At 44.3% G+C, this 27758-nt stretch overlaps 1 protein-coding gene across 1 annotated transcript; it reads left to right on the forward strand.

Moving 5' to 3' along the window:
• The first annotated feature begins 759 nt into the window (after positions 1-759).
• On the forward strand, positions 760-27216 carry adgrl1b (adhesion G protein-coupled receptor L1b). Its single transcript, XM_085410405.1, has 24 exons — positions 760-1621; positions 7825-7937; positions 10267-10480; positions 10988-11097; positions 13248-13455; positions 14700-14964; positions 15065-15404; positions 15493-15786; positions 18387-18490; positions 18624-18809; positions 18929-18967; positions 19048-19228; positions 19323-19445; positions 19930-20147; positions 20258-20431; positions 21099-21311; positions 21463-21683; positions 21857-21923; positions 22052-22140; positions 22811-22979; positions 23083-23232; positions 23315-23411; positions 23491-23601; positions 24312-27216. Exons 2-24 carry the CDS (start codon positions 7874-7876, stop codon positions 26300-26302), a joined length of 5628 nt encoding a protein of 1875 aa, XP_085266531.1. The 5' UTR covers positions 760-1621; positions 7825-7873; the 3' UTR covers positions 26303-27216.
• Positions 27217-27758: the final 542 nt, after the last annotated feature.

The raw sequence follows: 27758 nt of genomic DNA on the forward strand, positions 1-27758 counted from the left end.
TGCACACTTCCTCGCGCATGCAGGCTAATCTGATGAAGCTTTCGATTGATCAGGCAAGATCTTCCTTTGCAACAGTTCCTTCTCTTTGTGACATTTTCTTCCTTCCTCTATATCCTCTAAGTGACCCATGCCTTAACTACATGCTGCCAGTACTTCTAAAATACAAGTACAAAAAGCTAAGGCAGAATGACAGTAATCACAGTAATCACAGCAGCAGCACTGGGGTTGAAATGCATCTCAGAGACAGAGAAGGAAGCCAGAGTATCATCAGGTGTCATCAGGTTTGATTGCTATGGATTGATGTGCTTTAGAAAAGGCAGAGACATGATGATTTATAACAAAGCTCTAACATTACAGCCAGATTGACAAATAGGTCATATTTTCTAGCAGTGCTGCACAAATGTCTGTGCACTGTGCAGCACAGGGTAGCTAACAAACAGCTCATCTCCCCTTTCACCATGATGTGGTCACAGAACTGTAAATGCTAAACTTACATCGGAGCTGGTCGGACCTGTAAAAGGAGACAGATGCCTGAATAAACACAAGCCGCTGTGTGTTTCATATTCCGTTGCTTTTGCCTACACAGCAGCTTTGCTCACTCAGACAAACCTTGACAATATAGCCGAAGCCCCCCCAACCCCGCCACTCTCTCTGCACAAGTACACACGCGCACGCATAAACAAACGTGCACACACGCAGAAGCGCAGACGCGTTGCGCGCTCTCGATTGCAGAACGCGCAACAAGCGGACCAGCGGATGGAGAGAGAGAAGAAGAGAGACGGACGGATGCAAGGCGAGGCCAGGAACGGGAAACTGTATCTTTCCTGACCGTCCAGCTGTTGTCTTTTCTTTCCCCCCTTAAACCCCAGTATTATTTTATAACGCGATTCTTGCTTCCCCCCCCCCCCCCCCCCCTATTTTTTTTAAAGCCTGACATTTCTCCATATCCGTCCTGATGTGCCGCTGCACCCCATCACGATTCTTCAAGGATAAGCAAAGCGGCTGTTTTCACGTCGACGTTATTTTCCATTAAATGCAAGGATGTACCTAATGAACGGCATCGGAGGCGTACGATCAACAATGACAAACGACAGCTGAGCTCGGCGAGCCGTAGAAATCGACGGAGGGGCTCAGAGCGGTCGAGGTTTGTGCGTTAATTTGCGCCTAATTATTGTTTTCGTGTGTGCCCGTTTATTTCCCTCCCTTCATCCATCGGGGCTATAAGGCCTATAGCCCGCATCATTTCTGGGCATGAAACCCGTGGGAATTATGATACCAACGTGACGCACAGTCACACAGCACAGCGGGAAGACATCGAGCCTCTACAGGACGGAGGGAGGGTGTGAGGTCCAGCAGAGCAAAACCCTGCCTCTCGCACTGATCACAGGCGGAGGACGCCCAGTTGTTGCTGGACAAATCACGCTAATGACTGTCGTATAGCCCAGCAGGTCTCGCCCTCCACTAATTCCCCATTGAGTATTAAATTTTTTTTAATGCATCGGGCGCAGCGGAGCGGGAGAAAGGGAGGAGAGTACTGTGGGTGAGGGCGCGGAGAGACGGGATGCGGGAGACGCAGTGAGCGAGGAGGAGGAGGAGGACGAGGGAAACTGGAGGATTGACGGTAAGATATGGATATAGGCTATGAGGATGCACTCCGCCCCTCCTCTCTCTCTCTCTCTCTCTCTCTCTCGTTCACACGCACAATCGCACATATATGATCAATGCCCCAGAGGACAGCACAGGTGCCCCGCTTCTTTCATTGGTATTGCTTCTGCTTCTGCTGCTGCCAAGGGCCATTTGATCACTGAGTGGACATGGATCCCATGCGCTGCTGTGCTGGGGTTTTTAACGCTGGCTGCCATTAAAGCTTGGTCAGTAGTAGCCATGAGTGTTGTGAAATATTCACAGGCACGTGATTACCCGTCTTTGGAGATCAGAGAGGGGAAAAAGTGTTGTGATAGGGTGTCCCAGACTGGAACGCCAGAGGGGTCTGTCATGGGTGGTGTGATTTGTGTTCATTAACACACACCTTTGGTTGCAGCGTCATGTGTGCTGCAGTGAGCAGTGATGTAAAACACACACGCACACACACAAAAGGGGTTTTAATGCGGGTTTGGTTTGCTGATTCACCACAGATGGGAACATGAGGAGAAAAGAGAAAGAGATGAAGAGAGGTAGCAGAGCGAGTGAGTGAGAGTCCACTATCAATATTTCAGAGAGAGAAAGAGAGGACTGGGTCAGTGGAGGAGGCCAGGCGGAGAGACTGGAGTGACTGTGAGAAAGAGAGACGGAGCGATAGAGAGATGCAGAGGACAAAGGAGGTGAATGAAAGGGGAGAAAGGCTAAGGGAATAGATGGAGGAAGAGCTCAGTGGGTGACAGGACTCCTGCTCTACTGTCAGACTCAATCCCTGATTCATTTGTAGCCAAGGGTGTGCAAAGACATCGTTTGTGTCCTATTAATTATAGATACAAAAACATTGAAAAAGAGCTCATTAATATAGAGAACTATCTGTGAACCCAGATTTTAGAGCGGTGACTCCTTTCTGTTTGTGTGTGTGTGTGCGTCCGCACTGTGTGTTGGATGAGAAAGAGAAAACAAAGGTAATGAGGTTTGTTTCCATGTAGGGATCATTTACATCAACTACTGTGGAGTAAAAAGAAAGGACACAGTGATTTGCTTAAACCACTCAGACACACACATACATGCGCACACACAAGTTGGATGGGTTTTCTGTCATTTGACTTGTAAAATGCACCATATTTGTCTCTTTCTGTTCGGACCACCTCGAACAGGTTCCTCTCACGTCTCCTTGAATCAGTCAGACACACTGAGTCAGTCTCCCCGTTTGTGCTGTGAGCATTTTATGCAAGCCTGTGCAGAGCTGTGGGCGGATATATCAGTGTAATATCAATATCATGATATGAGAACAGACATCTGCTTGGATTTTTATATGACAAAGATAAGGGGCAGACACTTTGGCGTGTAAAAATCATTTAAATTTACCAATGTCAAAAGAGCAGCTAATTAATATTCTGTTACAGTTCCAAGTCAGACTGTGGAACAAATAATGAGACGTATTTAACTATGCTAATTTTGTCCAGGGGTTATGTTTAAACACGAAAAATAAATCGTACATAATCTGTAAAGCTGACATGCAGATATGTGCGTATGCTTTTGTTTAGTCAAGTGATTTTAATGTACACGGTCTGACAAAATCTCTGCGAGGAGACAAATTTTTGCCATATCACTGTACCTAATATTGCTATTTTGCTAAAATATTTTATTAATAAACCCTTTTTTCCTCCCTTCTGTCCAGACTGCTCTGTTCTCTCGTACTTCAGTTGATGATCTAGTGGCGTAAAGGCCTTTTCCAAGCCATGTGACATTTTAAAATCCAAACCGCAATCCTGTATTTTACTCTGCGAGTTTGTTCTGATGACATTTTCCAGCAGCTCACATTATCGGAGCAGGTTATGCTGACATACAGGCGAACATTATTCTGAGCCAGTTGTGTCTGGCTGGAACTCCCTGCTTTCCTAGAAACTATTGGCCATGAAACATTAACAGACCATCTAATATCAGGCCTCTGCAAACTGTCAAGAGATCTGATGTGCCAAGACTTTGCAACATCAGCACAACTGTTTTCCAAACAAATATTAACATGTGCTGAACATGAGCCTGTAGGTCTTCCGAAAACACAACATTTTCACAGGTTTAAAACAAAGGAAAGCATCAGAAAGATAAAACCTACTTATTATTTAGATATTTTTTTGGAAAAAAAAAATGTTATTTTTCTGATGATCGACTTATCATTGCGGTTCAAGCCGATATCTAAATTGTTATTACAAAAATCACATGCTGCTATAAACTATGTTCGTCGGTACTTTAAGTTGTCAGCGTTGACGGAACCCTGACTGAAGCTGAAGCAAACAACAGCCGGTGAACTATACATAAAATACGAGGGGAATGAACGTGGCTCCAGGGGTTCACGGGGCAGGAAGGGAAAACACTCTACACACGCTCGTAGGTCCACACTCCGTTCGCTCGTGCGCCCACTCGCTCCAATCTTCAACACGCTCCAACACGCGCCACTGCGCTCATCCAAACACTCGCGCTCTGAAATCCAAAGAGGTTCAAGGGACGGGTCCAGGAATCTACATACACAAGACGAGAGATAACCACCGCAAGGGAGTCACTATGAAGACACGAGATATTAGTCAGCCGGGGCTACACCAACATGTGTCGCAAAACGGTCCAGCGACGAGAAACACTGAGCCGCCATCTTAACTAGCAGTCAGGAAAGCAGGATGATGGGCCGCAGGTGTGTGATTGCTCCCAGGTGCGTGGGCCAAAGGGGGGGAGCCCGCAATGAGCTCCGCCCAGGCAGAGCGAACACAGGAGCGAGAGAGAGAGAGAGCAAAAACAAAAACAAAAAACACATGTGGCCTTACTGGGTTGACTGGGCAGACACATGGACCGTGACAAAAGTAAAAGTGCCTGTAAAAACGAACACGGACTCCTCAAAGCAGCCAAAATCTGCCATCCACCCGTATTTAATGCACAGAATTGTACACTGTCAATGCAATTTTATACATAGTTTTAAAAAAAACATGATCCACTCATACAGCTGTCATGAAAGCTTGCAACTCATTGGCATAAGAATCTTTCCACCTCCACCGTGCAACCCACTTGACATGAATGCTGCACAAGCCTCCTATTGTACGCCTTGTTGGTCTGAGATTGGTTTCCGCCCACCTCTTACTGGCGTGGACAGTGGATTTGTTTGTTTTTTTACAGGGAGGCTATATATAAACTTCGACTAATTTTAAAATCAACCAATCAGGCAATTCCTTTGGATTTTGTCATATTAAGAAGTTTTTTATTTTATTTTTACGTCCACTTATGGAAAGCAGATACAGTTGTAATGCCTTTTTTAAAAAAAAAAAGTATTATTTGAAGACAGACTTAAGTAAATTATGTGCTTTAAGAAAGATTCAGATTGGGCAATAATCTTAAATGTGACAGTAACAGATTTCAGCTATTATGCTTCGCACTGATCAGGTAGCAAACCCGTACAATTCTGGAGAGTTTCTGATACGGAGAAAATGCTTAAAGAGCACAAATGCATGGTGTGCTTTTAGCTCAGGGAGTGTGTGCTGAAGGCAGGATTACAGTTGTGAGTCTTTAGCAAAGACTCAATTCTTTAAGTGAGAGAAAACCCAATTACTTTTTGTGCAAAAACTTTCTTTTGTAAGAGATCCCGGCCTGCACCTCTTAAAAAATGTGGCACAGAACGAGATACCAGGGAGTCTTTCTGGCCTTCTGTGGGATTAATTAATACCTGCTAGTATTCCAGATATGTATAAAGTAGGGGTTAAAATCATAAAAATAACAAATACGACAGAAAATAAAAGAAAATTTGGCTTGATATGCTAGTTACTACCATATTTTCTGTGTACCCTCATACATGTAGGGGAATGCGACACCTCTAGTCCCAGGAGTCAGACATCGACCAGACAAACATACAGGCTCTAAAACCCCATAAGTGGCTTTGACTGCAGCATGTAGGCCTCAGCCCTCTGGGAAATGTAGAGGTCAATGGTCCGAAACTGGCAGTTGCACAAGGCACTGTAGTGTGTTTTGATTCTTAAATATTATCCATAGCGACAAGAAAATTCTCCCACTCTTGTTATTAAAAAGTCTTTCAGCCAATAAACCTTTCAGGGTTTCTGTTGGAAGACTAATCTATGTCTCTCCCCCACACCTCTTAATTAGTCTCTCCTCTCCATCACACACATACAAACACACATTCATTCATCCATTAAGAGCATAGTGCTACAAGGCTGCTTTGTCACTTTGTGCTTCATAGTGATCTACCCTCAGGCACTGATTGCTCTGTGACCAAAGAGAGGGAGGTTAGTCTCTCTTTCTATCTCGCCCTCTGTTGATTGTATGGCCTCTAATGCACGTGAGTGTACGTAACTTGATTTTTACATTATTTCTACAACAGGCTACTCGCATTCTTAAGGATCTGTGTGATGCAGAATTGTGTGATTACCGTCTAAACTACAAGAATTTAGATGTCACGCCTAAATTCTTGTAACAGCTATCATTGTAAAGCTACACTGCCGTGTAGCTGTGTGTAAAATGATGAACTGAGAATATTTTTATTTCATGAAATCGTCCAGCAAAACATGCAAACGAATTTTCTCTGTGTATATTCTTTGTAAATGGTTGGGTGTATTCACAGCATGCACGTTAATGTGTGCGCCTGTGTAATTTTTTTCACTCTAAGCATTATGTTTATACACTCACTTAGAGATAGCTGCCACTTCAAGTAGGCCGGCCGCTTCCCCGGGGCAGGATTTTGGTTGTAGGCAGTAAGCATGGTGGTGCAAACAGGGGGAACCGGGTGTGTGGCTTTGTCAAGGGCCATCAGTGTCCTTGCTCTACTTACTCTGCATCTATGTGTGTGTGTGTGTGTGTGTGGGGGGGGGGGGGGGGGGGGGGGGGGGGGGTCTGAGATAGCAAGAGAGAAAGAGAGAGATTTGGGGTAGCAAGCATAAGAAAATGCTGCCATAAGGGGTTTGCAGGAGACTAGACATATTGTGTGTATGTATTTGCGTGGTTGTGCGTGCATCTGATAAAAAATGGAAATGTTCTCATTCTGTTCAGTCTTTTATATTTACTGTGTGTGCGTGTGCATAGCTCACTGGTCCTGGGGCCTTTATTACAGCCTTGTTGGTTGAGTGGATTTAAAGAAGGCAGAGGTTTCTCTTCTCTTTCTTAGTTTATGCGCATGTGCCCGAATGCGTGCGAGGTTGTCTGTGTGTGCGTGCGTGCGAGCGCAAGTCTTTGAATGCGTGTTGGACATTTGTTGAGGAGTGACCTAAATCTGTCGGCCATCATTACCTAACAAGAAGACGGAGCGAAAACCGAGTCACAAATAAACACACATGCACACATATGTTTATGTACACACACACACAACCTCCCAAGACCGTAATTCTGGTTACGCAGTCCACACTACAGCTGTAGCTGAAATCCTAAAAGGAAAAAGAAATGTTATGGCGTACATGAGGCCCCTCCTCTCTCCCTTCTGTCCAGGGCCAAGAGTTCAGTTTATAGTAAGGAGTCATATTACTGTTGTTCTCTTGTAGCTCATCTTCCTGCGCCCCGTATGTTCCCTCATAAAAATCCACAGTGCACCATTGCCCTCTGATCACCTGTGTCTTCAGTCAGCTGCTTTACCTAGTTACGCCTGCGGGGGAAGAGATCGTCTCTACGACATGATTTATTTAGGATTACTGAAAAGTGGCCTAAGCTGAGCCCAGCCCTCTGCCTCTGTGAGTGTGTGTGTCTAAGGATAGAAAGATTAAGACTCTTTTATGGGTCAGTTGCCAGTATTGCTTCTGGCTAATTACAGACTTAAAACACAAATTCTCACGTGTGCGCTTTCAGTAACAGATACGCACATCCACTGTATACCTCCTCACTCTCCATCCCTCTCTCTCTCTCTCACTTCCTGAGACTGCACTGTGCTATCACCATGGTAACAGCAGATTGAGGGGCTTTTCGCTGCACCGATTGTTCAATTGTTATCTTTATTTTGCTCCCGCTCTGTGTCCGTCCGTCTGTCTGTCTGTCTCTATTATTCTGTCCTCTTTCCACCCTGCTGTGGTGTCTCATGTGCACTCTTTCATAGTCAGTGTGGGTTTCTGACCATCCAACACACACACGTGCGCGCACACACATCTCCACAAAGACAAGAGGGTGCAGTTTTTCACTCACAGTCTCACACTTCCACTGCTTCCTCCCCAGGCTCTCCTAGCACTGTGGTGGTGTGACGTCCTAACTCTTCCTGCCCAGCATGGCTGTGTCACTGTGGTTCGTGGGCGTGCTCACTCTGGCTCAAGTTGCGCCCTCTGGCCAAGGTAAGCGTCACGTCGAGGTGTTGATTCTGACAGCATTAAGTAGGAGGAATCCTATAAACTGAAACGCCATAGATAATGTCAGTGCAACACAAATTTGAGTGACTCACATCTAATCGAGTGAAGCCCAGTGCCACTAAAAAAAGGCATCTAGACAAGCTGTATGACATGCTTTGACCTACGCAAACACAAGATCTGAATACAAGTGTATGAGTGGAGTGTATGAGGAGCTGCCTGTAGCTCAAAGTCGATTAACAATCAGCTATTCAGCACGGCAGACAGTTACAGTACATCAGCAGCATACTAGTCACACCAAAGTGTTGCTTTAATGTTTTAATCCTGATGCTGCAAACACCTTGTCATGCGTACACGATACTCAAACTCGTGTGAGAAAGCGGATTAAGGTAATGGTAATGGGATTTTCTCCAATAACCATGGTTTACACAGCTTTAAAAGGTTGTCAGGTGAGTGTTTTCGCTGAGCCTGTATTTAACATATTCACACGTAGTGCTCAAAGAAAATGAAATCCTATACTTGTCTGATTGTGTTTACCGAGCACCTGAGTGTCAGTAGTGGTTTCAAAGCTGCGCGTCACATGTAGCTGTTACAAAGGAGGTGTGACAAGATTATGTCAACAGTCACATCTGGGATTCCTTCCAGTGTTAGCTTTCACACTTGCGCATTTTAAAGATTAAATTAGCGGTTTTCAACGTTTTCACAATTTCAAAGCATGTGTAATGTGTGTTAAATGTGCTAACAAATACAGGTATGGGAATGATTTGAATGAGGCAGTCAAAGTAAGGTCTCTATCCTAGGGAATCATTAATGGGATCAATGTCCTATAGTTCGTGGTATTGGATAGCTGATCCCATCTGTAGACCAGGAGTATTTATCTTCCCAAAGCCTGACAATGTAGCCCAGATGATGTAATCAGCCTGGCCATGTTAATATTGTTAGTATCACATTCTGTACAGTCTCCAGTCCTACAGAAATTGCTCATTCCCTGCCTTTTCTCTGTGCTCACCATTAGGCAGATATTTAATTCAATATGGAATTTCCCTGAAATCCAGTGCATCCATAGCATACGAAGGATACCATAGATACGGTATCCATGGTGTCAGATGTTAACATCTCGTAACTTTGGGATTCGATTTTGCATGTTAGCATCCATCACAGAGCACCACTCATAACTAAGTGCAAAAAAAAGGCTTAAAACAAATGTGAGACTGTGCCAGCATCCATGATTATGAATTATTGCTTCAAACCATAATACTAATAGGTGGTTTATGCAGTACTGAGCAAACGTTTTGAGCCACCACCATTTTTTATATTTTGCAAGGAGCCAGCAATAGTACTATTACAGATATACAAAGCAAAACAAAAAGCTTTTTGTGTAGAAAGAAACATCTTCTGAATGTATTTTAAGCGTTTTCTTTGCTTTTCACACATTTTCAGTTCAGTCCTTGTACTTTTCACAAAAACAGATAATTTGTTTCAATTTCTTAAGACGAATCTCTGAAAAATGCCAGCTTGACGGGCATAAAATAGTATTTCTGCACCAGATGAGATGTTAGCCTAAAACTTGATGGCATGATGTGCGGTATGCTATTAAAAAAATTGACAAAGCTGGACAAGTGGTGGACAAAAGAAGAAGTGGCAGGTCTAAAAAACTACTTATACAGCAGATGAACAGTGTTTGAAAGTCATGTCCTTAAGAAAGAGGAAAAAAATCCACAAAATAGCTGACACAGGAGAGATGCAGCATTTTCAGCTTTTCATTTTCAGTGATCCCAAACACACTGGCAGTGCAGTAAAATCATACCTGGATAGAAAAGCATGCAATATGCTCTCTCAGTTACGACTGGCCAGTCCAGAACCCGGACCTCAAAATTATTGAAGTGTTTTGGAATCATCTTGACAAAGAACGGTAGCCAACATTCACAGAAGAACTTTGAATGTCCTTCAAGAAGCCTGAAGACTACTACAAGAAAATTGTTAGGAAGGGGTTAAATTAGCTTTAGAAGGTAAAACTATTTTCATTTCAGCTGTAAAGTTGGACATTAAAACATGGGAGTCAGTAATTGGTTTATAGCTCTAAGAAGCCGTTTGACTCCCTTCTGAGGTTTAAAATTGCTGTCATCGAGGACACTACAAAATCAGACACTACAAAAATAAATCAAATGCCAATTTTTAGAAATGTATTAACTTAACTATGAAGCTCCTTTTGCCTGTAGTAAATTTTGAAAACTTGGCTTTTCTTTCTTCTTGTGTTTCCGCCTTTCCCTTTCATCCGCTGCTGCCTCACCCCACTTCTCCCCCGCCTACTGTGCAGCCATGTCCCGGGCCGCTATGCCATTTGGCCTGCTACGCAGGGAGCTGGCATGTGAGGGTTACCCCATAGAGCTGCGCTGCCCAGGGAGCGATGTGGTTATGGTGGAGACTGCCAATTACGGACGCACCGATGATAAGATCTGTGATGCAGACCCCTTCCAGATGGAGAACACACAGTGTTACCTCCCTGACGCACTAAAGATCATGTCACAGAGGTGAGTATGTGTTGGGCTGCACATCCTGCTGTGTGTACACTATATTTGCATAAGCAGTTAAAAATTGTGCAGTAAAGATGCAAACTGTAATATCGTACTCGAGTTATTTGAATACGTCTTTTAGAAGTGGCTACGGCAATCAATGAGTGCATGAACTGTTTGTATGTGTGCACTGCTGCACAACATACACGCTGATTAGTAGGTTGTCTTGTGTGTCATGTATACATGCAGGTGAAGCAACCTCTCCAGCTAAGTATGAGTGCCTGGCTGCACCATTAGCTGTGTACTCAGCAGTGTTTTCCTCGAAGAACTGATCAATATTCAGTGAGAGGGAGAGTAGACAAATGGAGTGTCCTTTGCTTCCCCTTTCCTGTCTGGTAATCACTCCCCTTCCTTCCTTTGCTTTCTCTCTCCATCATCCGTATGACTCATCCATCCATCCATCCATCCATCCATCCATCCATCCATCCATCCATCCATCCATCCATCCATCCATCCGTCCTCCAGGTGTAACAACAGGACTCAGTGTGTGGTGGTTGCAGGGGTTGATGTCTTCCCAGACCCCTGTCCTGGAACATACAAGTACTTGGAGATCCAGTATGAGTGTGTCCCTTACAGTGAGTATGCATATATATTTATTTCAACAGACATAAACACACATATACTGTATGTACACACACACACACAAACACACTCACACACATACATAAACACAAACACAAGTGCACACAGATTTAACCTATGTTTTTGTTTTTTTTTCGCCAAGATGCATTTTAGGTTTTTGGTGTTTATTATTATTTGTACGTATGATTTCTGATGTTTACTAGTTCCCTGAGAAACTGATGGATAGAAAAAGACTGGGAGTTTTCGTTTTTGTTTTGGTTTCTCAGGGAACGTGTGTGCATGCTTGTGTTTCTGAAATGTAAAAAGAAAGTTGTACGGAGAAAGTACAGAGAGAAAAACTGTTTGCCAAAATGTCTTCTGCGTGTATGTGTGTTTGGGAGTATGCACTTGCGCGTGCATGCGTGTGTGTTTTCTTTTCCAGATTCACGCCACGGGAGTTGCTCTCTTTTCTCCACAGGAGCCTGATTGAGGGAAGGAGAGATCGGGGGAGGTGGGGGAGGGAAGGGGGAGAGGATAGGGTGGGAGGGGAGGAGAAGAGGGAAGAAGAATATGTTGGGTCTCTTTCGTGCTCCTTCCTTTTACGTGAACAATAATGTATGTGGTGAGAATGAGTTCCAAAGTCTTTATCTGTGCAAATCTTTCTTTCTCTCTTTCTTTCTTTCTTTTTCCCTTTCTTTATTTCTTTCTTTCTTCCTTCCTTCCTTCCTTCCTTCCTTCCTTCCTTCCTTTCTTTCTCTCCTGCTTTTCTTGCTTGCTTTCTTGCTTCTCTTTACTTCCCTTCTTTCACCCTCTGACTTTTCTTTCTTTCTCTCCCTCTTTTTTTTCCTATGCTTGAGTAGAAGTGGACCAAAAAGGTAAAGACAATACATTGTAGCATCTTGATCTCTCCTTACCCCCGAACCCCCTCTTTTCTCTCCTTCTCTTCCTCTCTCCTACCATTTCTCTCTTCCTCCTACCCTAGGACGTTGTTTCGTAATCATGCTGGATGTTGCCCCCTCCCTTTTTTCATTTCCTACTCAGTTCTTTTCCCCCCATTTGATCCATCTCTCGTTGTATAGAAAGCCGTCCTTTTATCCAATTTTATCCAGGTTCTGCACCTAGTCTCTCTTCATCTTTTCTCTCTTGCTTTCTTGCTTTAGTTTCTTCACCTCTTCTTTCCCTCTTGCTCCTGGTTGATCTCTCTGTTCTCTGTCTCTCCTTCAGTCTCTGTGCACACCAACACAAACACAGCCACTCACACGTACATAAACACAATCTTCCTTTGAAGCTTTCCCTCCTCTATGTTCTTTCTTTCTTTTCTTTCGATCTTTCTTTTGTTCTTTCTTTCACTTTTTACTCTCCCTTCCTTCCTTCCTTCCTTCCTTCCTTCCTTTCTTCCTTCCTTCCTTCTTGTCTAGTCATCCTCTTCATGCTTATTTTCCCTTTTCTTCCCTTATAGGAAGAGCCCCTTATTTATCTTCATAGGAAAAATAAGACGAAATCTGTGTGATTGTATATCCGTCTGGATGTGTGCTTACCAAGCACTGCTTATGTGTGGGTGTGTGTGCATGCCTATTTGCATGCCAGTGTGAGACTGTACAGTATACATATGTGTCCATACAGTTATTGACATGTGGGTGGACCAATCGTTGTGCTCGGCGTAAACTAACCTGCCCTCTCATTCACTTCAAGGCAAAATTTAGCCCCGCCTTCTGCGTCCCTGACTCTACCTCACACTCTTTTTCACTCTTTTTGCACTAACCCACACACACACAGACACACACACACATACACACAAAAAAGCACATAAATACACTCACACCTTTCATTGCAGTGTCCCTGTTGTATTACTCACCACACACACACTAACAGTGTGTGATTTCTCAACACTTATACGTCTCTTCTGTTGCTTGCCTCTCGAGATCAGCACAGGTGTTTTAAATCCCTTTCTCTTTTTCTCTTCATTCTTTTTCCTTAATCTCGCTGCATTGACTGCATTTAATTCAATCCATTTTTCATGCATTGATCCATTTTCTCCCCACACCTGCTTCCACTTTCTTTCTCTTCACTCTTTTTCGCACTTCCCTTCCTGCGCTTTTGCTCCCTCTCTCTTTCTCTTCTCTCTCACATCCTGCCTCTACCCCACCTAATTCCCATCTTCCAGTTTTCGTGTGTCCTGGCTCACTGCTCAGCATCCAGCCAGCCTCCTCGCTCCTGGAGGTGGAGCATCAATCAGGGGCCTGGTGTAAAGACCCCCTGCAAGCTGGTGACAGGCTGTATGTCATGCCGTGGACACCCTATAGAACAGAGGTGCTGTATGAGTACGCCTCTTGGGATGACTATCGGCAAAACAGAGTCACCACAACCTATAAGTGAGTGCTTTGTGTACTGCGTATATTGTTGAGATAGTTGATGAATATTCAGTTACTCTAGGGTCTGCTTTGTTTATTGTTTTTTAAGAAACTGTAAAGTAACAGATTAATCACAGCTGGAAAAAAAAATCAATGAAGTAGTCTGTAATAAAAATAATGGCAGTTTGCAGGCCTTGGGGGCTTATTTCACATTTAGCCAAATCAATTTATTATGGAAAAAGAAAAACATTTATTTTATCCGTATAAAAAGTTGGTTTCATATATTCTATATCTATAACGTATGGTTAAATAAGAAGAGTTATAGTTAAAAGCATCATTGCCATTTATAGATGATAAGATTTCTGCTACACTCATTAAATGTGTTACCACTCATTTGTTAGCTCTTTGTGTAGTAGTTTGCATAGTTAGTGGTAAAATCTATGCATGCAGCTTCTGAGAGGCTTGCTCTCAGTGATGAATAAAAAGGTCTGGGATTATTAAAAGGTATTATATAAATGCTCTTAAGGCTACCACAATATCTGCAATTGTCACCAAAATAATATCCTAATTAGGCCACTAAAGAATCAGAATTCAAGATAATTTAATTTTCCTTATGCAACACAAGATTGTACACAGCAAAATCTCCAGTGTTAAATTAACACTGGAGAGTGTCTATATGGGTCCACTCCTCTGAGTGTTAAATACAACACTGTTGAGTGTTAAACACTGGAAAATAACTCAAAATGTTAGAAATATTCCAGTGTTAGAAAATCAGCACTGCTCAGTGTTAGCCATTGTTAATCTTCAAAACTGACTAGGTTACTTTTAAACATATAACACTGTCAAAAGTGTTAATTTAACATTCAACAGTGTTGTATTTAACACTCAGAGGTGTGGACCCATATAGACACTCTCTAGTGTTAATTTAACACTGGAGATTTTGCTGTGTATAACAAAATGTATCCCTTTATGCTGCTTACAAAATACAAATGAATGAAGCTAGCCTAAGTGTAGCTGGGGTTGATGTTTAATTTTAGTATCTTTTGGACTCTGTGGAGATATCTTGCTAATATCACTGATGTTTAGTTGGTGCTGTTGATGTTCTGGGTGGTTTTAATCTGAGCTGAGCTTTCCGGTCAACACACAACACGCCAATTTTTGATGTTTTGACTCCGTATCGTTTCTATTGTTCTTCTGTAAAAGTAAAAAGTCACAAACTATATATTTTCACACATTTCATGACGTATTTCATAATAATCTCCTAGGTTGCCCAGCCGTGTGGATGGTACAGGCTTTGTGGTGTATGACGGTGCCGTATTTTACAACAAGGAGCGAACACGCAACCTTGTGAAATATGACCTACGCACCCGTATCAAGAGCGGGGAGGCAGTGGTGGTCAATGCTAACTACCACGATACCTCGCCTTACCGCTGGGGAGGGAAGTCGGACATCGATCTGGCAGTGGATGAGAACGGCCTTTGGGTTATTTACTCTACTGAAGCCAATAATGGACGCATCGTGGTCAGCCAGGTAGGAGGAAGGAAAAACAGATCAATGATTGTATTTTGGAAAGGATGAAGAAAGAAAAGAGGAGGTTTTGATTTTTTCATCATTTCTTTCCTGTTTGCAGGTGAACCCCTACACTCTCCGCTTTGAGGGTACCTGGGCAACTGGCTTTGACAAACGTGGAGCTAGCAACGCCTTCATGGCCTGCGGTGTGCTCTACGCCGTGCGCTCTGTTTTCCAGGATGATGAGGGGCAGGCAGATGGCCGAGCCAGCAGCAACATGGTGGTTTATGCCTACGATACCAGTCGTGGGCAGGAGCTTCCTGTTCAGATACCATTCCCAAACCCCTACCAGTACATCTCCTCCATAGATTACAACCCTAGAGACAACCAGCTGTATGTGTGGAATAACTACTATGTACTGAGATACCCTCTACAGTTCACACCACCACCACCTACTAAAGGTTAGTTGAATGATAGTAGTTGTGTAACTGGACATAGGTGACTAATGTAATAAATGTGGAGAATTAACAGTGCTTTTTGACCCTCCAGGGCCCTTGTCCTCTCTGATGACCACTGTCCGGTCATACACAGCCACAGTGGCTCTGACTCCAGTACGGCCGTCAGCCTCCCATCCAATTGGTGTCATCAACAGAGGGCCTTTTGACCAGCGGCCGATCACAGCCATGGTCCCTCTGACCCCACGCCCTCCTCTGCGTGTCCCCTTGGCCCCTGGGGGACTGGGTCAGGTGGGAGGATGTGAGAGTCGGGTGGCACGAGGGGTGCAGTGGCCCCCTACCCTAAAGGGGGAGACCGTGGAAAGGCCCTGCCCTAAGGGGTCTTTGGGTAGGTGTGGGAGATGTGGGCATGCCAGTGTGTGTGTTTCATATGCATGTTTGTGTGTGTGTGTGTGTGTGTGTGCGCAGATGTGAGCATGCCAACATGTTTGTTTCATGTGTGTGTAGTATCATTTGTGTGTGTGTGTGTGTGTGTGTGTGTGTATCCTGTTTCCCTTTGAAATGTAGTCGGATGTCCTCTCTTTGAACTTGCCTCAGATGAGTCTGAGAGGTTACAGTGTGTAGAGAAGCTGGGTTCAGCGACTCTTCCTCTCGCTGTGCAGCTGTCTTCCTCAGCCCTGCCTCCCTCTGAGGAGCAACTCTTATGGAGATTATGTAGAGATGCCTGGAGTGCGTTTTGCCTCTTCATAATCATGTTGAATGGCTTGGACATGGGTTTGGCACGGCAGTGATGATTGAGTCTTATCTTAAACGATGGTTATAACTGGAAACAGGCGTGGCTGTTGTTACATACTTAAACCTAATTTGCAGAACAAGTGTCCAGTCTTGGTTTTCATTAAATGTCTTGTAAACAAAATGTGTGCAGCAATTAAGCAGATCAGTTAAAGGCTTCAAACTCAATTCATGGTAAATAATCACCTGGCTTCTGCTGTGGAGAGCCTTGCAACTTCTTTTAGCTCATACAGCAGTTCTGTTATTATGTTATTAACTGCAGGGTTCATTATCATTGGCCTCGTTTCCAGCAGTAGCTGTTTTCAGCAAAAATTAACCCTATTGTGCAATACTTGCTTGGAACCAAAAGCACAAGCAAAGTTAGTGACGAGCTGAGAAGGAAAAACTAAATGTGTACGGTGTAACAAGAAGGCAGTGATTTCCTAAAGTTTTAAACATACCTTTATAAATTGTGCTTTTATCAAAATAAACCATAAAATTGGAATTATCTGCATAGAAAAGTGAAAAATACACACATAGTGAAGTAAAAGATGATGTGTCAGACATTTTGGCCACTGGTTCACTGACTCTTGTTTGAAGACTCGAGTCAAGCATTTTTGGCTGTCCCGATCTAGGTATTTTGAAAGGGACAAGGGAGGGGTGACTCTTACTGAGAAATTGAGGATGCTGGATGCTTCTCCAGGCATTTTCCTGAAATTTGATCATTCATAAATTATAATTTTGCTTATCAATTGACCTGAAATAACAGAAAGATGCACAGACTTACAAGCAAACATGTCCGTGTGGAGCCACAGTGGGGCCCAGTACCAGCATGACGTGTGGGGTACAGATGACTGTGACTTGCTGACACTAAGCAGAGAGGGTGTCCAAGTGGGGTTCACTGTAGGCTTGCAGCATGCCCTATGAAGCATGTGCCACCACCAGCTGCTATGAAGTTTTGAGCAAAATGTCTCTAAAAATAAAAGTCAGCTGCTCTGACATTCGATAGGGGCTGCCACAGCAGGTAGTGCCACTTATTTGATTCAGCCATTTTTCCAGCTGATACTATACCTAACAAAACACCCCTTGTTTTTTCAAGGGGAACTGGGGATCTTCTACTCGTTAGGCAAATGTGTAAACCACTTGACTATGGAGCCACTCGCTTAAACAAGCCTGCAAACAAGAAAACAAACGTAAAGAAAAACCTAAACCCTATCAAAACAAGTTAGCCTGTTTTAGGAAATTAAATATGGCTTTATAACGTTAACTTCTAGAGTTCTATATATCACTATATACATATTACTGAGGTTTTACATCAGTCACCTTTACTAAGCCTCATATTTCTATTTCTATGGTTTAATCTTTCAAAGTTACACATCCCTGCAGTGCTTCTTTATTATGAATAATATCCAAGCTCACAGTTAGCGGGTGTGGGTGAACTGTGGAAGTGTATGGGTAAGAAACACCAATATTTCTCCCATACAGGCTCCAAGTGGGTGTCCCACAGCTGCCCTAAAAACACTATATGGGAGGCCAAAGAGGATTTTCTGTGGGCATGCCCACTTTTGTTTGCTCACAGCAAACTCTCATGGGTACCCACTAAAAAAGCAAAACTACCATGGGATATCATGGGGCCATATAGGGGATCTCAAAAGACAAAACTGTGTAAGTGCTCCCACTTGGGGCATGCATGGGACAGGCTATTCTCACATAGCCGCATGTTCTCCCACAGCTACCCCAGTGTAGACATATTTGCTGGATTATTGCCATAGCGCTATGTGGACCAACTGTACTTACTTGCATAATCACTCTTTAATGGCCTATTTTGAAGCAGGAAAAAACTTGTTGTAGCAATCTTAAAGCATACCCTTGACAATTTTTTTACTCTAAATTGGACGACCGTTTGTAAAATGAGTACTGTGTGGTCTAACATAACATATGAAATTAGACACTAAAACCATAAACTCATCCAGAATGTCTTTTCTCAGACGATAAATCAAGTGAGAAGTAGATTTTTCTCTTAGACTCTTATAGAATCAACTAAAGGCCCCCTTCTGTCAATACGAAAGAATGCCAAGTTTAACGGACTTCCCCAATGGCTTTACTTCAGACACAGAGGCTACATCTGTCTCATATCTGGTCTATGCTCTGGTGTTATAAAATACAAACTGTCGGTTTCCTTTCTGACTTTCTGCGTCACCTTTTCCTTCTCTGCAGGTATAGCCTCCTATCAATGCATGTCGTCTCCAGTGGGCTGGAACTCCAGAGGCCCTGACCTTTCCAACTGCACCTCTCCCTGGGTCAGCCAAATTGCACAGAAGGTTAGTCACACACGCACACACACAACCACAAATGCACACGCATGCTGTGCAAATGCCCTAAAGCTAGTCAGCAAGCAGCTCTCTCTTAAATGTCAAAATATTTGACATTCTAAACACCCCCGCCTCACTCCAGATTAAGAGTGGAGAGAATGCAGCCAACATCGCCGGGGAGTTGGTCAACCTGACCCGGGGGCGGATCTATGCCGGTGATGTCAGCATGTCCGTCAAGCTAATTGAACAGCTGCTCGAGATACTGGACGCTCAGCTCCAGGCCTTGAGACCAGCTAATAAAGAGTCAGCAGCACGCAATTACAACAAGGTAAATTGTTGCTGTTGTCAGTGTGGATGTGTGCTTGACCTTTCCTGGAAATGAACAGAAATGTCAACGATGACGATTCTAAAAGATATCTAACAGATGTTTTTCTGCTTTTTTTTTAGCTGCAGAAGAGAGAACGCACATGCAAAGCTTATGTTCAGGTAAGATAGATGGATAGACAGCTAGCTAGCTAGCTAGCTAGACTGATAGATGTAACTGTCTCTCCCCTCTTGTTTTTCAGGCCGTTGTTCAGACAGTTGACAACTTGCTTGGTCCTGAAGCTCTTGTGTCCTGGGCTGATATGAGCAATGCTGACCAGTCACGCTCTGCGTCACTGCTATTAGATGCAGTAGAAAAAGGAGCGTTTCTCTTGGCTAATAACCTTTATGAAGCACGTTTCAGTGACAGGGCACCAAATGTTGGTACGCTGACTTTTTCGTCCGTTTTCTTGACATATTCTCCTCAAACTAGCAGCTCATCCAGACTTGTGTGTACCTCTGGTCCTCTTATGCACAGATCTGGAGGTGTACGTGTTAAATACAGAGGCGGACATACAGGACCTGAAGTTCCCTAACACTTACGACAGCGACAGCATCCTACAGATATCAGCACTGGCCCTGCAACAGTACAGCAACAACGGTATGTGGCACATAGGAGAAACTGATCAGTGTTAGTTCAGGCAGGGCACATCCTCAAGCTCTGCTGCAATCAGGCAGATCAGCTGATCTCAGTGCCAAGCCACATGAGCTAATAGCTAAGCTGATACTTGTTTACTGAATCTTTAGGCTGCCTATAGCTTCTGCACACATATAAACCTCTTTGCTGTGTTAGCAGTGCCTGCCCTGTCCTATACACGGGGACCTGGTGCTGCACTCCCATAACAGAGCCATAGCACCAAATATAAGAGCACTGCAGAAGGAAATATTAATCTTATTTTCACAGCAGTAGTTGTGACAAAGATATTTATTACAAACAGATTTCTTCTTAAATTATAGTTATTAAACCATGGCTAAGACTGATTGTTTGGAGAATTAATACTAGCTTTTCTCAGATAGTAAGATTTCAGACATATCATTATTCCAGATCAATTATTTCATGCTATTTTATATTGTTTTTTCTCCAGGCCAGGTGAAATTAGTCCTTTCCCTCTACAAGAACCTGGGCTCCTTCCTGACAACTCAGAACTCGACCCTGCGGCTTGGACTGGGGCTGGGCCAGAGCTCAGAGGTCAGGCACAAGAGCCTGGTGGTGAACTCTCATGTCATCTCTGCATCTGTGCACAGAGGATCCAGCAGAGTGTATCTCACCGAGCCAGTGATCTTCACTCTTAGGCACCTGCAGGTCTCTTAACTCTGTTCAGCGTAAAAGTCACATTGAAATGAACAAATTTGTAACACTTTGCATAATTGCTGTGTCGAACATACCGTTTATTGATGCCTTTGTTTCCTCAGCTGGAGAACCACTTTGGTCCCAATTGCTCTTTTTGGAACGCATCAGGGGTTTCTGGGAATGGCAGGTGGTCTACACAGGGCTGCCGCCTGTTACACACAAACAACACACACACTACTTGCGCCTGCAACCATCTGTCCAGCTATGCTGTCCTCATGACATACCAGCAACCTGCTGTAAGTAACACACGCTGACACATAGCAGCATTTAATTCGTGGAAGCTACTGTTCGCCATATTGCCATTGTGCATTTGCACCGTTTGAGCACAGAATGTATTTTCAATATGTTTAATTTGGCAACTATTATGCCAGTATGGACGTACCACTGAAAACAGTCACGTTTTTTCTTGTAATTTTACATGCATTTGCTTGTGTGGTCAGACTAAGATCTTAAAAGTCAGATTTTGAGATGAACAGCTGACAGACTTTAAAGTTGAATAAAAAAAAAACTTGTTCCATCCTCACCCACCAGGAACTTGTCGATTCCCCCCGCCCGCCACGGCGCCCATTTGTGGTTGCACAGTTGGAGTTCACCCCTGCTGTTCTCTCTGAAATGTTGTTTAAAAATCAAGTGCAAAGTGGGTGATAATTTGGATTTGTGGCTGTAAAAGAGAGAGTGATACATGTAGCAGAATATTTTTTCTGCCATGAAATTAAATTTTGTGTTCTCAGTAAGATGCTCACTCTGTTTGGTATGATTGCATTCCTTTAAATAAATGTTATGTGGAACAAGGATAGAAACACAGCAGTTTTCAGCATGTGATATGCCCACAAACAAATGGGCATCAAGATAAATATCTATGAATGTCTTACACTTTCTTTCATGTCTGCTTTTCTTTGTCAGTTCGGAGCTGGTGTGGAAGAGCTTTTTGTCTATGTGGTTTCCTGGGTTGGCATCTCGGTAGCATTGGTGTGCTTGGCGACCTGCCTTACCACACTGTGCTGCCAGGGGGCGCCCTGGCATACAGACCACAGCACCATTCACTGTAACCTGTGGGCTAACCTGCTCATCACTGAAGTTCTTTTCCTTGTTGGTGCCAACAAGACTCAGTACACTGTTAGTGTTTTATTTCTTTTTATGATGATATTGGACTAGAAAACAATAGCATTTTAAAGAAGTGCGTCTTGATCTAGATAATAATTTTAAAAGCTTGACATAATAACTCAATAGTAATAAATCACTTTTTGGCTGCCTCCTGATTTTTCAGGTTCTCTGCTCCATCACCGCCGGCCTGTTGCACTTTTCGCTGCTCTCTGTGTTTTGTTGGTTGTGTCTGGAAGGAGTGGAACTGTACCTGCTCCAGCGGGAGGTGTTCGAGGGGCGGAACTCCAGGAGGAAGTATTTCTACCTGTGTGGATACTCTGTTCCTGGGCTGGTGGTGGCCGTGTCCGCAGCCATCGACTTTAGAGGCTACGGCTCGAAAACTGCGTAAGATGACTGGTCTGTGGGTGTGTTTGCTGTGTGTGGCTTTGACTCCACATTCTTGGAAGCTTGCATGGGAACAGTTACTCCGTTGTTTTGTCATCTCCTGCTTATTAATTTGTTTTTCTTAAGATTCCTATTTTCCTGTAATTCGTTGTTTTGTTTGTATATATTTGCAGATGCTGGCTACGCACAGACAATTACTTCATCTGGAGTTTCCTCGGACCTGTTGCTGTCATCATTACGGTGAGATTTCATCTCGTGTTAGAAATGCCAACCGTTTCCTGTTTGACTGTGTCATAGCGTCATGATCAGTAATTTTGTTTTAACGAGCATATATTTGACTGTGTTTGATCTTCCTCTTTTGCCATCAGTTAAACCTCATTGTGTTGGTGATGACCTTACATAAGATGCACAGCACCGCTGCTTTGAAGCCAGACTCCAGTCGCCATGACAACCTGAGGTTAGTAAGAGTCTCTCGTGCCGAATTATTATGTGTCATTGTGCAAAGCATGAATTGATAACTGCCGAATGAGGCAAGACAGATAAAAATAAATTGTGAGTCCGTTTTATTAAACATCTTTCGAGTGCATTTGTTATTATTAATGTTGAATGAAATTTCATTAATATAATTTAATAAAGGTAAGAGAACTGAAAGAAGAAGTGCAGCAACTGTAGCCTTTAAAAACCCGAATTAAATGCACTGCAGCAGTCTTGAATAGCAGCATGACCTATGTAGACTCTGCGTCCTTTTGAGTGAGTAAAGGTCAGACCTTAGCATTGCTGCAAAAATGACAAATAGAGGGAAGAAAAAGCATTCATTCAACAAAAGAGAAAAAGTCAGCGAGTGTGTATGTGAGTAATGTCGAGCATGTTCAAGGTAGTGCAGCCCACATCTGTCACAGCTTTCTTTCACAGTTCCTGTTGCTGATGGGGGCTGTCAGGTACATTTGGCTTTACAAACCTCAGTGCTGTTACATGCTCCTTCCTCCTCTTTGTGTTAATAATTTAGCTGCCCTGTGAAATAGAGGCACAGTTGAATTTTATTCATTTTCAACGTGAGGCAAGTGAAAACCTATGTTTTAAATTGCTCATCAGAAAAGTAAAATATGTCTTTGCTTTGGTGTCTGCAGGGCATGGGCAGTTGGCTCCCTGACACTGCTCTTCCTGCAGAGCGTCACTTGGTCTTCAGGCCTCATGTTCCTATCTGCTCCATCTCTCCTCCTGGCTTACCTCTTCTCGTCTCTCAACACTGCCCAGGCTCTTCTTATCAGCATACTGCACTGCAGCCTCGCCAGGAAGGTCAGTGTCAGTGAGCATGAATCATTAAATAACTGCAGGTGTCTGTCAGTGGCATAATTTATTTGAAGAAAGCCGTCTTCTACATGACCAAATAATGTTTTAGGGTCAGAAGGATTATGGCCGTTGCCTGCGTCTTTCGCAGTGCTGCGCAACTTCCTCGTCCAGCTCTCCAGACTCGGTAAAGGGTGCCGCCCTTAGATCCAACAGCCGCTACACCAGCAGCCAGAGTCGCAGGGCCACGGCTAACAGACAGGTATGCTGAAGCACTCTGTGCCTCTTAGTCTCCTTCTTTGTGTCTGAGCCAGGTTTGAACTTCTGTAATATGTCTGTTTCAGAGTCGTATCAGAAGGATGTGGAATGACACCGTTCGCAGGCAGACTGAGTCGTCTTTCATTGCAGCGGATGTTAATAATACACCTACTCTTAACCGAGGTACAAGAGTTTATAGCTCAGATATGCTGGCTCTGCAGACAAAGAATGTGCCATTTATTTTCTCCCTCTTTATCATCAGCTGCTTTGGGGAACCATTTTCTTACTAACCAAGTGCTGCAGACTCATGCTGGAGCCTCTCCATATGACACAGTGCTGGCCCAGGGATATAATCAACCCTTTACCTCCACAGGTACATCCTAATACAGTTCTCTATACTCCCTGCTTCTCTGGCTATTCTTTTCTTCTCTTATTATTATCTTTTACCATTCTCTTATTTATGTATATGCACAAAACCCTGCAAAGCTCTAGGCTATGCTGAATACTGAGTGACTGTTAGACCACTATTATATACAGTAGCCATTTATACAAGCAAAAATTTTGTTTGTTTAGCTTTTAATAGCCTAAAGCTTTTGCACAGTACAGTGTTGTCTGTTTTTTGTACAGTATGGATGCTTGGATTTGTTTGAGTTTGTTTAATTCTGCTTTAGTTGTTCGACTTGAAATAATTGTTTCTTTTTTGATACTTTTCCTCTCTGTCTTTCTGTCTTAACATGGACCAGTAGGAACCTTCAGAAACAAGCAGAGTATGAGCTCTTCCCTCTTGTGCTCACTTGAATCATTGAGCGCCACTCCCTTGTGCACTGTGCTTCAATTCATAGACTATCTGTGAAATGTTTGCACACAGTCACAATGCACAGACCATAAAGACATAAAGCACATTTCTCCATGTGGCTACATAACCAAACATTTCATTCAGAAATATTAATATCCAAAACACTCTCAGCAGGAACACCAAACGCTGCCCATTCATTCATTTGGTCATTCATATATATTTAATGCTAAAGTTCTTATGGGTTCCTTGGCTTTTTGTGACTGGCATTTTCTTTTTTCTCCTAACAGAGGGTGGCGTTTCACAAAGCCAGGAGTCTTGTGGGTTGGACAGTGTGTGTCTCAATGGAGGCTACACCCCCAACACCTTCACCCTGCACGGTTTAGGGACGACTCCTGGGTCCCGAGCTGGAGTAGTGGGCAGCACTGACCTTCTGAGGGACGGAGGAGTTGGAATGGGAGGGGACGACATCTCCCCGGGGCTCCTGACACCGCACGGGGGAGCAGATCTGAGCGGTGGTGCTGGGATGCGTCGTAATCTGTCCGATGCAGCAGCACTAGAGAAGATGATTATTTCAGAGCTGGTACAGAGCAACCTGAGGCCTTCAGTTCCCATGCCTGTTCCTCCTGAGCGCTACGGCAGCTTGGCGAGGCCGCACCACCACGACAGGCCGGCTCTCACTCACACTGCCACGTTAACGCGACACGCACAGCCGCCACAAGAGGGATGGGCTACCTCCTTGCAGCCAAGCACACGGCATAACGCACAAGAGGGCTGGTCACAAACAAGGCACCTCACACAAGACACTGAGACACATTCCACGACACGTGGACAAGATCATACCACAACGCCTCGCTTACAAGACGGCTGGTCACACGCGCGCATTTCTGGGGATTCTGAGTCCCGTGAGCTGCTTAAAGATGGGGACCACTCACAGCTGCAAGGTACTCTGGGACGCCGTGGGCTTCAGGAAAGACAGCAAGCGCGTCCCCCCGATGTACAAGCACGACCTTATTCCACTCTCAGCCGCACGCCTGGTACTCTGTCCCGCCACCGCAGCACTGCAGAGTCAAGTGGAGGGACGGACAGAGACAGGGAGAAAGAAAGAGAGCGAGACCGGGATCGTTATCGCGACAGGCCCCTCCCACCTCCTCCTCCACCTCCACCACAGGACTCAGAGCCCCTGTACAAGGCCCTGGAGGAGCCACTGCTGATGAAACAGAGGGAGGCAGGTGTAGAGACATGGAGAGGCGGCCAGGACAGAGAGAAGGATGAGACGTTTCTATTAAAAAGAGATGGAATGATGGATGATTGGAGGAGTGGAGGAGAGATGGGGAGAGATGAATCTTTTACCTCTCAGAAGAGAGATGGAGAGATGGACAAATGGAGAGGCGGGATTGACAGAGGGAGGGAGGAGTCTCATATGCTGGAGAGGAGAGATGGAAGGATGGAGGTGTGGCGAGGAGCGGAGACAGAGCGGGAAGAGACTTTTATAACTCAAAAGAAAGATTTTGGGATGGATGGATGGAGAGGTGGAATAGAGAGAGAGAAAGACGAATCCCTATTTTTAAAGGACAGAGATGGTTGGAGAGCAGGGATCGAACGAGAAAGCGAGAAACAGAAGGACAGAGTGCTTGACGTGTGGAGAGGAGGGATGGATGTAGACAGGGAGGAATCCTTCCTGTTTGAGAGCAAAGATGGAGGTCCAGATGGGAGGAAAAGAGGGAAAGACAGAGGGTCTCTTCGGTATGGTGAGCGAGAAGATTCTGACAGCTTCTCTCTGCCCTTGACCCCAGATCTCGACCTTGATGCTGACTCTTCACCTATCTACGCCCGAGATTCAAACCCCTCCCCTCTCTACCCTGGAGACCGCCGCTCACCGCCGCTTAGTATCTTCCCCCGAAGCTCTCCGCCGACAAATATATTCGCTCCACGAGAAAGTAACTCCCCTCCCAACAACCTCTATTCCCGCCATTCCCCGCAGGTGTACAGCCGGAGCAGCTCCCCTCCTCGCTTCTACACCCGCAACTCCCCCCCGACCCTCTCGTACCCAGACAGCAGCCCCGAAGGTCCAGAAGAAGTCAGCCCCACAGGTCAGCCTCAGCGGCCATCTCTGGAGCTGCCGTACAGCCTCGGGCGACCCCCGCTGGGCCCTCGGCCTAACCACCTCCAGACCTTCTACCAGCCACCACCGATGGCATCCAATGGAGAGGCAGGGTACACGCCAGAGCCCTCCTCTGAAGGAGATGATGGACAGATGCAGCGGGTGACGAGCCTGTGACTAGGGCGGTGGTGATTGGGGCATAGAAATCAGGGAGGAGGAGGAAGATGGTGATAATAACAACACATAATGACGATCAAACTGATGGAAACGATTATGATTATGTTAATGAAAAGGTTAATGATGATGGATGATTAACAGTGATGCCTATGAAAGTGATGGCTCCTCCCTGCTTCTATCTCCCGATCACCACGAGACTTCCCCCCTTTCCATGTTTTGTTACTTTTGTATGACTGTGATCCATTGATAACTCTTCCTCCTATTCCCCTCTCTCTTCTCTCTTTCCCTAAACCCTGCTGTGTCTTCCCATCTCATCGGTGCTTATCCTTATTGGCCTGTCGTCTAAGTTTCTATTGCTTCATCGGCTGGGTGTTGCCCCTCCCTGTAGCAAGCAAGCAGTGTGTCAAAGAAGCACTTGTGTGTTGCCAAAAAATCTTTTCAAAGAACATGTGCATGACTTTATAGTGGCTTTACAAGGCTACATACTGTAGGAGGAAGTGCTGAAGTGTGCGTGACGTACGAGTGTGCGCGTAGCTTGATGAGCACGGGTGTGCGCAAGGGAGTGTTTGTGTGTATGCGTGTCTGAGAGAGGAAGCGGGAGAAAGGGTGTGTGTATATACATCATTCTTGTATAATTAATGTATCACAGTGAAGCATTTTATCTATACCAACTGGAGGGCCTCTTAAACACATCCCCTCCTACTGATTTTGAACTCTTGACCAATCCTATTTCACATCAAGACCAAAACCTCTGCGCCCCGACCTGCCACTGACTGTAGGTGATGGAACTTTTGACTGCAGAGCCAGAGATCATGTAAAACCTCAGAACTTTTCTGCAACTCCCCCCGAGATCCTTGTACATATCGCCTCAAGTGTTCTGATTGTCTTGTATTGCTATTGAAGTTCAAGTAAACGTGAAAAAAAAGGTTCCTGTTTGTGTTTCTGTTCGTGCATGTGTAAATGTAAATGTGTCAACTTGCAGATGAGTTAGAGCTGTCTACTACTGCAGCCAGAATGATTTAAAAAAAAATTACAGTTCAATCAGACCACTGGCTTATTACACCAACAGAACATTGTTAGAGTTTGTAGTCTAGACTCTGAGCTCATCTAACCCAGCAGATATGGTACATATAGGAATTGGGGAATGATGAGTAAACATGCCCCCTGGAGTCTACAGGTGAATGCTGAGGCAGTGGAGAGGTCGACACAGCAGGAAGCAATTCAGTGCAGCCACCTCATTGACAGATCAGAGGGAGAGATGGAAAATTCTGCAGCTTTAATAGACCAACAAGTTGGGAGGGTGTGCTTGGTATGTGATGTGAGGAGAGTGAGAAATGTTCGTGTCTAAGAAGCAATGTAGTCTAAGGTGACTGCCATTGGTGTTTTAAATTAATATGTTATTTTATAGGGAAATATTGAACCTTAATGCATCGATCTTACATCTAATTAAGATATT

Source organism: Rhamphochromis longiceps, linkage group LG6, assembly GCF_057381845.1.
Source record: "Rhamphochromis longiceps isolate RC_006_pf linkage group LG6, R_longiceps_female_GT1.1, whole genome shotgun sequence".
NCBI lineage: Eukaryota > Metazoa > Chordata > Actinopteri > Cichliformes > Cichlidae > Rhamphochromis > Rhamphochromis longiceps.